Source organism: Cryptomeria japonica, chromosome 3 (genome assembly GCF_030272615.1).
Source record: "Cryptomeria japonica chromosome 3, Sugi_1.0, whole genome shotgun sequence".
Lineage (NCBI taxonomy): Eukaryota > Viridiplantae > Streptophyta > Pinopsida > Cupressales > Cupressaceae > Cryptomeria > Cryptomeria japonica.
In genome coordinates, this window is record NC_081407.1 from 363,716,446 (window position 1) to 363,733,032 (window position 16,587).

At 37.7% G+C, this 16,587-nt stretch overlaps 1 protein-coding gene across 7 annotated transcripts in view; it reads right to left on the minus strand.

The window, feature by feature from the left end:
* LOC131080015 (FH protein interacting protein FIP2) overlaps positions 1-16,587 on the minus strand; it is a 120,557-nt gene that overhangs the window by 61,825 nt on the left and 42,145 nt on the right. For all 7 annotated transcript variants that reach the window (XM_058018075.1, XM_058018072.1, XM_058018071.2 and 4 more), the window contains exon 4: positions 12,121-12,276. In XM_058018075.1, the coding sequence (XP_057874058.1) occupies positions 12,121-12,276 (156 nt within the window). The remainder of the gene's footprint in view (positions 1-12,120; positions 12,277-16,587) is intronic.

Here is a 16,587-nt window from a genome sequence, read left to right on the forward strand (position 1 = left end):
TATAATTTGACAATCATCTATTAAAACCCGATTATCATATTCAAATCGGAAAGCATAGCAAAGAAGAATAAACAATAACAGAATTAAAGAGGTCAATTGCAATGGTTAATTGCAATGGTTAGAGATGTCTTATCTTGCAGAAGCTATTATGCATTAACACTTCCTAGTCCGCCATGAGGAAGTGTGTCCAAGAGAGTTCAAAGTCCCCCCAAGTAAAGTAAGTAAGATGGCAAAGACTAAGCCATGTCCGCCTTAGCCTATTAAGTTCAAAGTCCGCCTAGACATGACATGATGAAAACACACATAAAGACATGGCAAAGACCAAGGAAGCTATCAAAGTTCGCTAAAGAGAATCGTCCAAACAACTTGGACAACATAGCAAGAAGCAAGACTTCGAGGAAGAAATTAAAATTTCCCAAGGTAGAATATCCAAACACCTTGAAAGTTTGATCAAACATAGACATTCCAAGTTTGTCCAGGCATAAATGGAATTTGTGCAGATGCCTAAACCAAACATGAAAATTCACCCAAGATTTGGAGATCAAACATGAAGATCAACTTGCCATAGCCAAGAGAGAAAATGGCTAAAGGAAATATAAATTCGACAAAATAAGCACATGAAATCAAGGGTCAATCAACAAATGGGTTGGAAAATAAAACTTGACACATAAATATTTTTAATTATTTTCCCAACACTTAAAATTATTTTTGAAGGGAAAATAATTTCAACACTTAGAAAGATTTTCAAAAATTCAAGAATTTTGGAATTTGGAAGAAAGTTCTAGAAGATTCCTTATTAGCTAAGGATGGAAATTTGAGAGAAGAATTAAACTTTCCATTTTGGAAAAATTTAAAACATAAAAACACAAAAAAATAATAAAAAATTAGATAAAACAAAAAAAGAAAACACAAAGATGAAGCTTCTAAGTTTAAAATCCTTAAACTCTATATATTCTCAACCAGTCACTTTCAAAATTCATTATTCAAGTTGGAAATTTGGAGAGCAATTGAGAAGAAATTTTCTCTCTCAAATTTTTGTGAAAATTGATTTTTGAAGAGGAATTTTGAAGGAGTAAAATTTTCTAAGTGTTGAAATACAAGAACAAAGTGCTTTTTTTTATTTTAAGACAGAATCATCAGAATTAAAGGTGAATTTCAGTCACAACGAGCAATTTCAATGATCCAAAATCTAAATTTGACTGAATTCTTCTATTACTCTGTCTTATTTCCCTCAAAATTATCAATTTCTTGGACAAATTCCTCACTTTCAGTCTGCTTTTTCGTAGAAATTTAGCTTTTGAAAAGCTGAAAGTGAAATTTTCAAGTAAAAGGGTCTGGAAATTAGAATTAAAATCAGCAAGTTGATAATATTGAATTTTCATGTGTTATGCAAGTTAATGACCACCAAAGGAGCACCTTCCAGAAAAGCACCAATGCAGTTTGCCAGTAAAGGAGTGCAGCCAGAATCAAAGATCAAATCTAAATGGAAGAATATCACAGACGCTGACCTTGGACATGTGGACTTAGAAGAATTCCAAAAGAGAATGTACGGGCATGATGGATACCTATCGACACCTATTGCTCGTCGGATGATGTGAAATGGCATCGTCCGAGCAGCTGGATTTCCACAGGCTAAAGAATGTGTTAAGCTGATAGTGGAGTGTGATATTCATTACAATGCACAATCAAGAGAGATCATTGCACCTGATGGAAGGATTTTAGCTAATCTTTCAGAGTTAGCCATTCAAGAGACATTTGGAATACCAAACTACAATAAAACCTCCTACAAGACCAAAGAAGATACCAAAAGGATTTATGATAACCAGTTTGAACTCTGTGCAGCAAATATTAACAAGTCATGGTTGGAAAAGAAAAGACCCCAAGGGAAACTGCCAAAGAATCTGTTGCACCCATATTTCAAAGAGGAATATGATGATACCATCCTATTGCTGAATAGGGTAATGGGCAGCCCTCAAAGAGCGCCATTCCAAACATGGATGTACTATTTCATTGATGAAATTACCTTGGGAGTCAAGATGTTCAATTGGTCCCGCATAATCAGCAACAATCTTCATAAACTATTGACAAATTTGGAGAAGACAAAGTCATTCTATATGAGCTCCTACATTATCTACTCATTGGCCAGAAATTTTAGATATTTCGGACTGGTCTGCAAAGGCGTAGTTGGCAATGGAAAAAATGAATTCAAGTCTTATGACTGTTACCCGCAACTGTAGCTTAAGGACAAGAGCCATTTCAAGCGAGTCAATGATGCATTCTTAATGTACATCACAAGGACATTACAAGGAGGAACTCACCAAAGGTTATCTCCTGAAGCCAATAGTTTTATCAGCAAGTATGGATCCTAGTTTATCCAGTTTTTGAAATTTACATACATAAGAGTTCAAGGTTTTGACGGTCGTCCTTACCGACTTCCGATCTATCCAACCAACAAGATGGTCCTACTTGAAGTTCTCGGACAACTAGAAACATATCAGAGCTTCCAAAGAATAAGACAGAAGGCAGCTATATCCTTCCCCTTCTTTATTGGAAATATGAAGGAGTCTTGTCCGACAGCACAAGGAGCTGAAAGTGCTAGGCTGGAAATGTAGTAGTATCCCTTTACATTCTACAGGTCCAGAGCTAATTATGATCCTAACAGTAATATTGGATCAGTGAATGGAGAAAGATTCAGACATAGAGTAGACATAGAGGATTTTTGGGCAAATGTTGCTGATGAGTTTGACATCAGAAAGAGACTATGCTCCAGATTGCGAGTAAGCTTGATCAGAACGACTAAACCTTTCCTTGTGTCGGATCAGCTGGAAGATAATGCAGAATATATTCAACCTAGCTTTGATGAGCATGCACCGCTTTCTCCTATCAAATGGTCAAAACCAGAGCATACAGACTTGACCACCTTGTTGTAGCCAGTTGTGAAATATTCCAGGTGATGGGTTGATCAGCAGAGTCGTAGATTAAGACAGAGAAATATAACCTTGACTGATGACCTGATGGGTGAAGCAGAAGACTATTCTTCAAATGCAGAGGCATCTCAAAGTGTCAGGCCAATTGAAAGTGCTAAAAGAAAGGGAAGGCAATTGTGAATGAAGGACATGCTCAGAAGAAGCAAAGGCTAAAACCATCTCATTCTGCCGCATCAGCAAACATAAATGACATTGACCATTGATGACTCATTGGCAAAGATGGGAATTCCTTCCCCAGTTCGTGAAGAAAGCGTACAGTCAATCAATCAAGAAGATGAGCAGCCTCCGTCTCCTACCGGCACAGAAGTATTGGAGTCGGAAAATGAAATGGATGTTGAGGAAGGTGAATTTCAAGAAGGAATGATTTCTGCCCTTCGGGGTATCACATGTGAAAAAGGCAATCAGGAAGTGGAAGGAATTGAACAGCCCACTGTTCCTGATTGGTCGAATGAAAGATTGAAAGTAAAAACACAAGAAATAGAAGTTCAAGAAGAGGATGATATGGCAGATTTCTTGGCCAGATTAGAACAAGCTGCCACAAAGAAGTCATCCAGAAGGTTTTCCACCATCCAGAGAGATGAAGCCGGCTGCAGGACAGTGCAAATTGCTGGGCCAAAAGTAGACAAGGCAAAGGGAGATATTGGTCCTCATGAATATGCAATCACTACAATCAATTTGGGACCAACTACCAAGAAGCGGGAAGCTAAAGACTTGGATAATTCAGTTGCTTCCATGAAGGCAAGACTGGACAAGGAAGTAGAAAAGAAGGAATATAAGAAAGAAGTTAAGCACCTAAGAGATTATATTCAGCATTTGACAAAGCCGCTTGATCAAGCAAATCCAAAAGCTCCTCCACTCTTGAATTCACAAGAAACAGTCAAAAGTACTGAGGAAGAAGTAGTGACAGTCAGGGAAACTAGAGAATGGATGAAAAGCACAAGTAAAGAGGCAGCCACGTTTGTGGAAAGGCTAGCATTAACATATGGACAAACCTCCTCTTTAATCTCTAGGATTGCAAGCATGGCAAAAGTATGGGCTGATCTCCAACATATTCAAGATAGAATTTTCCCATGCCTTAAAGAATTCAAAGGAATTTTGAAGCAAGAACTAATTGATGGAAATATAATTGAAGCAAGAGCTGCATATGACTTCAACAATTGACATTAGACATTGGTTGCACACAGTGAAGCCTTGGAGAAAGTGAAGGCAGATGTTGACCGAGCTGAGGAGCAGATAAAATAAATTCAAGACAAGGTTTACCTTGTAGCTACAGAGGTACTGTTGTGACGTATTCACACATCGCCCCATTGCAAATGGGGACCCCTACTTTTTGCTTTCTAGGGTTAGTTTTCTTGGCTTTGTTGTTTTGTCTTGTGTTATTAATCTTTGCATTGGAGAGTTGCCAGAGAGATCATTAGGACAGCAGGGTCTGCTTGACTTCAAGTTGGTCAGTAGGTGGTCCAGGTCAGGGTCTCTTTGAAAGCCTCCCCTTGGTTAGCACTGGGTCTTGTTTCTAGGGTCGAGTCTTGATTGAGTTTAAGGAAGTCTTTGTGTCATGCTAGGAGTCTTGCCTTTTGAGACCTATGGCATTGAGTTAAGGAAGTGAATGGAGGTCTGTGAGTATGTGTTCTCAAGGATTCTTCCCTTTGAAGGTTTGAGATTGGTCCAGTTAATGGATGATGAAGTTCTTTTACTTCTAGGCATTGATTGATGTGAAACTAACCTATTTATCCTTAGAAAATGCCTAACGACCAAGCCTAGACTTGAAAACTTGAGAGTTGAATGAGGAATTTGAGTGATAGTGTCAATTTTGCTCCTGATCCTTCCAAAGGGACAAGAGCGAATTCTTCCTTAGCTCTCTTTGCCCTCCTATTTTGAACAAAACCTTGCTTTCTAATCATGATTGAGGAGAGGATGATCTATCTAGGCCTTGAGAATGAATTGAAACCTAGCCGAATGCACTTAGCCTTGGAAAGATAAGCATTTGAGCTCAAGAAGCAAAATTCGCTCCTGACCCTTCCAAAGGGTCCAGAGCAAATTTCCTTAGATCTCCTAACTTAGATCAAAAAAGCTTGCTCCTACGCCTTGACTGAGTGAGGAATGACCTATCTATGCCTTGTGAGAAAGTTGGAACGAGATGGGATGAGGAAATTGAGCCTAATACCTCAAATTCGCTCCTGGCCCTTCCAAAGGGTCTATAGTGAATTTCTCTAAGAGCACCTTCTTGCCCCTTATTTGGAACAAATTCATGATTCTATGCCTTGAGTGAGGGTGATTTGATTCGTACATGCCCTTGTAGTGAATTCAAACAAAGTGAAGTGATGAAATATGGAGAATTTATACAAAAACATCAATTTCGCTCCAAATCCTTCCAAAGGGTCCAAAGCGAAATTCCTAGAGGGGTATGTACCTTCCAAGGGTACACAAGCGAACTTGTCAATAGTTGCTCTTTGACTCCAAATTTGAGCAAGGAAAACCCTTAGGATGCCTTTCAAGTAAAATGAAGGATAAATTGAGTGAAAATATGAATTTTGCCCCTGACCCTCTCAAAGGGTCCAGAGCGAATTTCACCTAAGCTACTGACTGACCCTTCCAAAAGGTCCAGAGCGAAATCCTTCAAGGGACCTCTTATCTCACTCAAACAATTGAATGAGTCCCATTTCAAGTAGATTTGAAGGCGAATTGACTTGGTTGTGATAGAAGAAAGGTGGAAAAGACAAGTCCAAGGCAAGTTGAGTATGAATAGAGTCTAGAGAAGCAAATTTTGCTCCTGACCTTTCCAAAGGGTCCAGAGCAAAATCCTTAGAAAGGCCTAATTTGTCACCAATAGCATTGAGTGGACATCACTTTGAAGGCAAATGGACTTGATTGAGATGAAGGAAGGACCCAAAGCCAAGTCTAAGAGCAAAGTTGAAGGAAATTATGAGAGTTTGAGTGCAAATAGCTATTTCGCTCCTGACCCTTCCAAAGGGTCCAGAGCGAATTCTTTTGAAACCTCCTTTTGCTCCCTATTTACATCAAGCATAGCATTGGTTGAGGTTGATTGAACTTAGAGGCATCCTTAGACATGCATTTGAGTGAGTTGTGGTCATAAAGTGTGAAGAATTTGTGCAAAAATGCAAAATTCGCTCCTGACCCTTCCAAAGGGTCCAGAGCGAATTTCTTCAAGAAACCTTGTACCTTGCTCAAACCTTTGAACTAATCCATTCCTAAGCAATTTTTAGGGCAAAAGACTTTTTTTGATGAGAAAAGGATGAGAAATGAATTTTTATGAAGGAAAATTGAGCAAAATGCAAAATTTGCTCCTGACCCTTCAAAAGAGTCCAGAGCGAATTTTCCTAAAACACCTATTTACTCCTTGTTTGGGGTCAAAATCTTTATTCCTATGGTGTGGTTGAGAGAGGGTTGATGTATACTTGCCTTGAGAAGTGAATTGAAGCAAAGGAAATAATGAATTTAAGACTAAATGCAAAATTCGCTCCTGACCCTTCCAGAGGGTCCAGAACGAATTTCATTATATGTCCTGTCCTTGCCCAAGGTCTAAAGCGAAATCCTTCTTTTAGGCCTTTTTGGGGGTCAAATCAATGATGTCTTCAGGAGAGAGGGATTGAAAGGTCAAGTCTAAGATAAGGCTAAGTGAAAAGGAGTATGAATTGAGCCTAGATGATCAAATTAGCTCTTGACCCTTCCAAAGGTACAAGAGCAAATTCTCTCAAAATCTACATCTCACCTCCAGTTTGAGTAGAATCCTTGGTTCAAGAATTTTGCATAAGGAAGAATGACCTCATCCAAGCCTTAAGGACCTATAATCATGGTTTGAGCTAGTAGAAATGAGTAAACTTGATGAATTTGAACACAAATGTCAAATTCGCTCTTGACCCTCTCTAAGGTACAAAAGCGAATTTCTTCTAAAAGTGTCTTTTCCCCCTAGCTTCAAGGGAAATCGACTCAAATATCTTCTTATTGATGATTTAAGATAGGAAATGCCATGTTAGAATGAATATATATTGTGTATTCTTAATCATCTTTTGTTTGTTTTGCAGATCAATAAAATCAAGTTGGAGAAAGATCAGGCCAGGACAAGGGCGACCTCTTCAAGTTTCATCATCATCAAGGACACTTCAAATGCATCAAAGAGGACTCAAAGTGCTTCCAAGTTGTAGGACTTCAAGTGTTCAAGGAGTTGCAAGCAATAGAGCAAGCTATCCTTAAGATTTTCATTCTACCACATTAAGAGATCACAAAATGTCAGAGGAAGGATCATACAAACATTTCAAGGTGAGATGAGCTACCAGAGAAAGGCTGACTTGACCATGACTTCCTATCACCATTATGCAAAATCAAGGGGAGGCCTCATCAAACACAAGAGAGTCAAGGAGAGGTACGCTATTAATCAGGTACATCAAGGAAGAAGGAGGATCAACCAAGGTCAGTGCAAGGGAACGTTGAAGAAGCAGATAGTTTCAAAAGAGTTAATAAAAGTTAGCTTCTCATCATCACCATATTGAGTATCAAAGGAGATATGACGTTCCTTGATTAAGCAAGTGCCAGACAAGGTGGCATCCCAGTCACTATTCCTCTAATTAGAAGACTCCACATCACAGTATCCAGATTCAATGAATCGCGCTTACACATGAAGGCACAAATTCAGATGTACCTACCCCGGTTTCCTATTGGTTCACAAGCATTGAATGTAATTTTCTCATTGGCTAAGGGAAGTTTGTTGTAATAAACCCCAATTAGGGTTTTCATCTTGAAATTCTATCCATTGGTTGTAAATCAATTGGAGCCATTGAAATGTAAAGAGCTCTCTATATAAAGCTCTGGCTCTTCATTTGTAAAGGTTAATAGTTAGTTAATAGTGAATAATAAGAAAATTGTTGATAGTCAAGAGTTAGTAGCTAGAATAGAAGCTTAGATAGAAATTAGAGTAGATTAGGAAGAGAAGGCAAGAAATTGTTGCCTTGATTGTAAATGAACTCCATTTTCATTGAAGTTATGGTGAAGTGTGTTGTTTCTTTGCAATATGCATGGTCTCTTGTTGGAAATTCATGTTAGATGGTAAATAATTAGATTGAATGGAGAAAATTGTTGAATACACTCGTGTGGAATCTGCCTAGTCCATACCACTAGCCTCTTACTGATTGTAAGTGCGCCCTGCGTGGTCAACTGGCATTGAATGAGCTTAATCTCGAATTGTTATACGTACATTGTTCATGCATTAACTTGAATGGTGATCAGTGTCTGATGGTGTAACGATTTGAACATATTCAAAGCATCCCTTAGAAGATTGCATTGAGCTGGGTTCAAATTGTTCAATCTGATGGTGAGACCCAACCCAGTAGGAATCCACCTAGTCGTTCATCTATATTCTTACATTTTAGGTCTTAGATTAGACTCTCTAAACCCTGTACCTTTTGGTTATTTCTTTATTATCCAGGTGAGTAGATAGGACTTAAGTTCCAGCATATTAAACGCTCAGGCATTCGAATGTAAATCCCCTTATGATTCTAGCATAATCACATCAAACCAACAGAGCTAATCCACACATAGAGACCCTACATACAAGAAACCTGGAGTTAGTTCGATTGATCCTTAGGCAAATCTTCAGCATTCGAATAACATTGTTCAAGAGAGGATAAGATACCTTGGTATTTTATTTTGTGTTCGCATGTGCATAAAAAACACATCAACAGGTACCTGAAAAGGAAACTATCTGAGAGAAGGATATGAAGTTAGAAAATCTAAAGACCAAGACACAAGAGATCTTCACCACTGGACCAGTCCTGAAGCAGAATCGGCTAAGGCATCGAACCTCCTGTTCATCAAAGATGCTTTCCAAAAACAGGAATTAGATTGGGAAATCACTTTTGTTGTACGTGCAGATGATTTGGAAGGATTAGAATTCCGAGTCAGTGTATTGCCACATGTCACAATGGAAGAGGTTGATCAGATTGTGTCCAAGTTCATTGAACTTTCTGCCTCTCAACGAGAGAAGAGGGTGCAATACTAAAAGATAGCACCTTGTGCCACTTGTCTTGCATGCACTGGATGTTAGTTTTATTTTGGGAAACCCTAATTAGGGTTAGGTTGTCTTAATCTCGACCGTTGATCTTAGATTGATCTCAGGCATTCATTTGTTTTCAAAAACTCTATATAAACTCATTCTCTCATTTCATTCAGTGTGGAAAGATTTATGAAATTGTTGCGTAGAGCTGCTTGAATAATAAAAAGTTCATTATCAGTATTGTTTTGAAGTCTTATTGTTATCAAGTGGTTGTATGGTTGCATATTTTCTTCAACACTTAGAACAGATTCACTTTAAGTAATTTGCTTTGAAGTTGTTAGATGAATGAAAGATTGATAGTTTAGATTGGTGAAACTTTGCTAATAATTTCTTTGGATGGATGATTTTCATTTAATGTGTAAAGTTAGCCTGAGCTTTTGATGTGGATGCTTAACTTCTACTTTGAGTAATATTGTTCAATTGTTGGTATTATTCATAAGTGTGAAAATCTTGAGCACAACCTTAGAAGATTGCACATGCTTTGCGTAGTTGTCCTAAGTGTGGCGAAACAAAGTGTCGTTTATTGGATTCACCCAATCTACACAGTCTCTTGAGTTCTTAGCAGTAGCTAGAATTCCTAAACTCTTATCCTTTTTATCTTTTTTTGAGATCCCAAATCAGAAAATCCAAAAACAAAGAGCATTTATTGATAAATTCACCTAAGTCCAGCTTGTGAATGATACTAGTTGCCAAGCGTAAATCCCCCTTGTATTTCAACACACACTACCCAAGAAGCTATCCACGTAAAGTCGCATGTTCGCACATATAGACCTTGGAGTCGCCTTGTGGTCTCTCTCGCAATCTTGGCACAAGTAGTGATTTTGTTCAAAGGAGGATAGAGAATCCTTGGATATTTTATTCTAATGTTCGATATATGATAAAACGTACACCAACACTTCCCTAACATAAGACTTGCTTTTTAAATGACAAGGCTTATGGTTATTGGTTACAATTACACAACTCCAACAAACAAAACACAAGTTAGCTCACTCCCTAATGCCCAAAAAACATAACAAGTCGCCTACAATAAGACCTTATTAATCCAACAATCTACAATCTTAGTCTCTGTCAATTGATGGAAAATATTATAAAAAACATATACACTTCATCCTTCAATTTTATTCAACAACTAGGATTACCAGCAAAGCAATACAAGGCATTACCCTGAATGAAATAAATTTCTTCCAACCATTCTAGTATTATTGACCCAATTTGACAGCTCTGCACATTGGAATTTGAATGGTTGCTTAAGACACTGCATTGGTTGGATTTCAAGTTGAATGGTCTAGTTGCTTGATGGAGTAGCAGAAAAAATCCAATATCTGCAAAAGATTATTTGTTTCTTTTGTTGGGTTTTAGCCTTACAAACATACCCTTTGCTAGCCTGATCAAGAACTAAAGCTCTGAAATGATTTTCTTTAGAAGTCTTCCTTGCAAAAGTGCCTCTAGTCACTTCTTTGTTGTTTTTTGAATTAGAAACAGATGGGTCATTCTGAATCTCTTCACTATAATCTGGAGTTATCTTCAGGTTCATGGTTTTGTGGATGCATAGGACAAATCCTTGCTAGGTGACCACGAGGATACCAGGCTCAAAACCAAAAGGAAATATTTTCACAATCCACAAGTTTATACCCCTCAATTCCTCCCAATTCCAAGAAAAGTATATTGTGAAAATAATTATCCATATATATATATATATATATATATATATTCAAATTTCACATAGATCCCTGCATAATGTTATACTCCTGTCTGTGCCACAAGATGCAGCAATATATTCTCCTATTGTACTTCAAATTCATCTAAAAAAGGCATCCCCTAACAATACGCTTGGAATGAGAAGAATCCTGACCCAAACTGGGACAATAGTTGGAAGATCACAGTAGGACTGCATGGGACCATGGTTTCATGAAGAGATCATATTTGTTCAAGAAACATGACCCCCTTTAGAGATGGCATCCTGCTAACTTTTTGGAGCCAAAGATTGCCATTAAATACCTATTTAGGATATCAGTCTATCTATGCAGCCTATGGGCTTGCCACTTTCACATATCAAAGGCTTTAGGATCTTTGGCCCTGGATAGGCCCCCATGAATCCACAAATGAGACTGTTTTCTTTAAGGTGTCACACAATCTTCTAAGCATGCTGATATAAGAATGTTAGCAAGTTCTCCCTGGAAATCAGTAGCATCTAGTATAACACAGATATGAAGATAAGACAGAGGCAATGTGCAGGACAAGGCCTTCTCGATCTTAGGCTCCTTCTAGTAGAGGTCCACACAAGTTCAGTGTTGGAAAACTAAAAATCAGCAAGAAAAAGGAAGGAGCAGATTCAGGATGGCTGATCACACACTGTATACTAGCATGGGCTGATTACAGTTAAGTAAATCAGTTGTTGTTTCTGTTTGCATTCACATGCCTTATTTATTTATAGACTCTACCTCCAAAATATAAAATTTTGGAGAAATTTGTCTATTCTTTAATATGAAGATATTTCCCATCATTCAGCTCAATGTTCTAAAATTTTATAACTTATCCCTACCCAGTGCTTTGGTGAAGATATCCAATTATACTTACTCCCCACTTTGCTCCAACACTAAAGAGAAGATGGGGTCTAAAAAACTCAGAAGACAGGTGGATCAAAAATTGATGGGCAATACACCAAGTTAGACATGCCTCATTAAGTTACACTTCCATGACCTGCTAGAGCATAATTATAATATAGCATCATATCTGAGGCAAATAATCCATCCTGACCTATATGCACTTTGTTTTCATATTGCAAAGAAATTACCAAAATTTAAAGTAAACATGTTTAATTTACTTTTCCTCTAAAATCTTTCGTCAATTTGAAAAGTTCTAGATTGATTACCCAGAAGACATTTTCATATCATTGATTGATTGCATCCATTAGATACAAAGAGATCTTTGAAATACAGAACACAATCACAATTGACAAACGCATAAGATACATCTCAGGATAACATAAAGCAATAGCATATCCAGTCTGGTTCTAAAAGAAAAGAATGATACACTGCTTAGTTTTGAAAATCTGCTGTTAATTACCAGTTTAGAGAGATCCAATCCAGAAAGATTAATTCCTCGTAATCTCACTCGCTTTGCCTGTATGCATTTGATAACTTCTTTCCGTGTCAATTCAGGTTTATTCTCATCGTATTCTTTTTTCTTATTTATACAAAAGTTTATCTGCTCAACAAATCCCTGAAAACCAACTTAAAACATTTTAGCAGAAATCACCTTGCATTCAGTACGTTACAAAAAATGTTTTCAACATAATTATGAAAAATGTCAAGAAATACTATCAAAAATGGTAAACAGAATATACGTGTCATTAGATGCAAACTAAACAAGCATTCATCTTCCCACTGAACAAAAGTCAGAACCCTGTATCTTTCCAGATGATTGCATTTGAGGACTGAAATTCATTATTTAAAATAAAAACAGCCAGCAAATAATATTTATAAGTTGGTATGCACTAAGTTTGTTTTGTGGAACATTTATGAAATCATTGCTTTGACCTATTCATATACGATAGAATGTGCCACATAAACAGATGATCAGTCCATCCTGCAAAAGTTAAAGCAAACTAAACAAACATTGTGAATAGTTAGTGCTTAGTCAGCAACCAGTCTATCAACAGTAAATGAGTCGACATTCAGAGTTGCTGCCTAATTAAAACATTTAAATTAGAAGGAATTCGGTCAGTATAATTAGTTAATGCAAGACATTTTAAACTGAGATTGGAATAACCTAAACTGCTCTATGTAATGAATAGCATGAATGTTGTCATAAACTTAGGGAATCCAGATCTTGGACAGTAAATCTATTTACAAAGACACTTACCAGGAATTTGTGAGTATTATTATCATGAGTATATATTAAGCATAAATGAAGATGTGTTAGCTGATATGGAAGTTGAGGGATGATTTATATCTTGAATGATGTTACAAGTGGAGCACATAGGATGGAACCCATGTGGCCAATATACTTAAATTTCACAAATGAAGAAGCCCGCATCTCTTAATCTACTATGGCAACCATAGTTGAAAAATTTGGACTCGGCAAAAAAAATTAAAAAACTCAGGAAAAAATGGTCAATCACCCAGCAAAATTATCAAACATTTTAAAATACATAAACTTAAAAAAAAAATTCTTCAAAAACACACATATTACTAAATTTGTTGAGCAAATTACTGATTTCCATCATATATAAATCAAAATTAGAGTTTAATGCATATCATAGACCCAAAAACAAGTTCAACCCTAAATGCATTAGAATGCCACTTCAACTAGCCATGTCATGTGTAGAAGTTGCCCCATCTAAAGATATTTTTGGCAAGATCTGTAATAATAACGTTTGATGGGGGTTTGGGGGCAACACCAAAACAAGATTGAGGGTAGCACCCCATGGGGGTCTAAGGATGAGAGAGAGAGGTGTAGAAAGAGGTCTAAATCTTGGGAGAAACAGGAGAGTGAGATAGAGAGAGCTAGAAAGAGGGTATAGAAGAAGAATGTTAGGGAGAGAGATAGGTTTAGAGTTCAAGGAGATAAACATAGTGAGATAGAAAGAGCGAGAGAATGCTGATAGGAGCCTGCTGATTACTTAAATTTGATCAAGTCTGAAAATTTATAAGATCTTCTAAAACCTAGAATTTGCATTATAACTCCTAGAGATCTAAAATCGCTCTCAAGATAATGCTAATATATACATTCAATATGACTTCAAGTACAAGAAAGGAAAAATAAATTTCAATGTTATATTTCATGTATATACTCTTGAGGTGTTAAGCTTTAAATCACAAGTTAGATAAGCAGAAGCACAGAATTAATGTTTCTTTAATTCGTGTCAATCTAAAAATATCGATTTCTTCCTTGAGCGCTAGATTCTTCAATATGTTCAATTTGATTGTTTGAGTTTGCTGGATGAATATGTACAGCATATAATCCACGGAGATCACATGTATGTGCACAGCGTATATATATTCTACGGGCCGCTCACTCCCAATACCCCGGTCAAAAGAACATAAATACCCGACTATGGCAATCGAATGGACATGACTCTAGACGGGAGGATACACGTCTAAAGCAAGGGTTGCGATTAGAGCTAACAACCGGATAGTTAGACTAACTTAATCGCATGTTGGAAATAAAAAAACACTAACGACGGATTTAGTAAATAAAGAAATCGGTTACAATAAGACAGCGACAAGAAATAAGAATAACCAAAGTGCTTATAAATTAACACAGCAAACAGGTGAAAGAGAACTCCTGCTACTATAACATCAACACTCCCTCTTAGCTACGGAGTTATCTTTCCAGATATTCATGTCATGGAGTCTCTCAACATGACATTCTCCATGGCTACTCCCATGAAAGAAACTTCATCATGGAGTCACACACCATGACGTCCACCATGGCTACTCCCATGTGTGGAAAGGAATACGTGCACAGGTGCCCATCACAGAGTCACTCAACGTGATGTTGTCATGGAGTCTCTCAACATGACATCCACCATGGCTACTCCTAGAGGGTGGATAGAACCACATCTCCGTCCTAGAGATGGACAAGGGCTTTCACTTCAAATTTCTCCATCTCAGAGAAAAATGCATTATAGCAAATAACACAAATCAGTGATGTTGAGCATCCCTCTCAGCAAGGGCTTCATTCTCCACAACTCCAAGCTTGTCTCGAAAATGTACAAACTTCACTCTGAAGAGGGGCTTGGTGAGAATATCAGTTGTCTGATCATCGGTGCAAATGTACCTAAATTGAATAGCTTTCCTCAATACCATCTCTCTGATGTAATGGTATTTGATTTCCACATGTTTTGTTCTGTCATGAAACACTGGATTGACAGATAGCTTCGCACAACTTTGATTGTCACAATGAATAACAGTTGGCTCCAATGATTGTCCAAACAACCCTGTAAGAAGCTTTGAAGCCACACTGCTTCTCGATCTGCTACACATGCTGCAATATATTCGGCCTCTACAGTTCTTAGTGCCACTGAAGACTGCTTCCTGCTACACCAAGAAATCATGGTAGACCCTAAGCTAAAGCAACATCTAGAAGTGCTCTTCTTGTCACATATGCTTCCGGCCCAATCAGAATCAGAGTAGCCTTGTAACTTTAGATCTACAGTGGATGAATATCTCAAGCCATATCCAACTATGCCACGCAAGTATCTCAAGATATGCTTTGCTGCAACTAGGTGAATTTGCCTTGGTTCACACATGAACCGACTGAGGGCAGTCACAGCATAGCAGATGTCTCGTCTAGTATTGACTAGATACATCAATCATCCAATCAATTGTCTATACATGGCGGGATCTACCAGATCTGAACTAGCTACAAACTCACTTACCTTCTTCAAATTCGTTTCCATAGGTGTAGTCATAGATTTGCAATCCATCATCCCAAATCTCTTCAAGATATCTATAGTATATTTCCCTTGACTTAGAATAATCTCATTGGGTCTCTGCCACACCTCAAATCCTAGAAAATAATGCATAAGACAAATACTTCATCTCAAATTCAAAAGCTAACTCCTTGCATTTGACAATGATATGATTTTCTCCAGTAAGAAATAAGTCATCAACATAAAGAACCAATATTAGAGTCTCACCATCAATTACCTTGAAGTAAGGATTCAAATCTGCATCATTCTCGGAGAATCCCAAGCTCATCAAGTATTGATCAATCCTCTCATACCAAGCACGAGGTGCCTGTTTAAAGCCATATAATGCCTTCTTCAATCTGCATACATGAGATTCCTTTCCATGAATCACAAACCCATCCGGTTGTTCAATGTACACTTCTTCAATTACACCATTCAGGAATGTTGTCTTTACATCCATTTGGTGTAGTTTCCATCCTTTAGCTGATGCAATAGCAATAATAGTCCCGATGGATGTATAGCGAGCAACTGGAGCAAAGGTCTCCTCATAATCTATTCCCTCTTTTTGAGAGAATCCTCTAGCCACAAATCTTGCTTTGTACTTTTCAATGTTCCCATCCGTTGCATGCTTGATTTTGAAAAGCCACTTGAAAGATACAACTGATTTCCCTTCTGGTCTAGGTACAACATCCCAAACATCATTCTTGAAAATGGACTGATATTCCTCTGTCATAACATCTTTCCACACTTGTTGAGTTGATGCCTCCTCAACACTGGAAGGTTCAAACTTGATGATGTGACTCATCAATGCCACATAGCCAGGAAACTTCTGTGGTCTCTTGCTTTCTCTAAATGTGCCTTTATGGGCTGCATACTTCTCTGCATCTTGCATAGTTTGTCTAGCCCATAGAGGTCTCTTTCGACTTATGGCAATAACTCTCGAACCATCAGTAGATTCCAAAGGCTCAATTGGAACAATAGCCTCTTCAAGTTCAGTAGACTCCCTCTGAATCTCGGGAGTATGATCAACGTCCATGTCCTGAGGGATCTCCTAATCCTCATTATCTATCTCCATGTATGAACCTTTAGATCTTTTGAATGCAGAATCTTCTTCA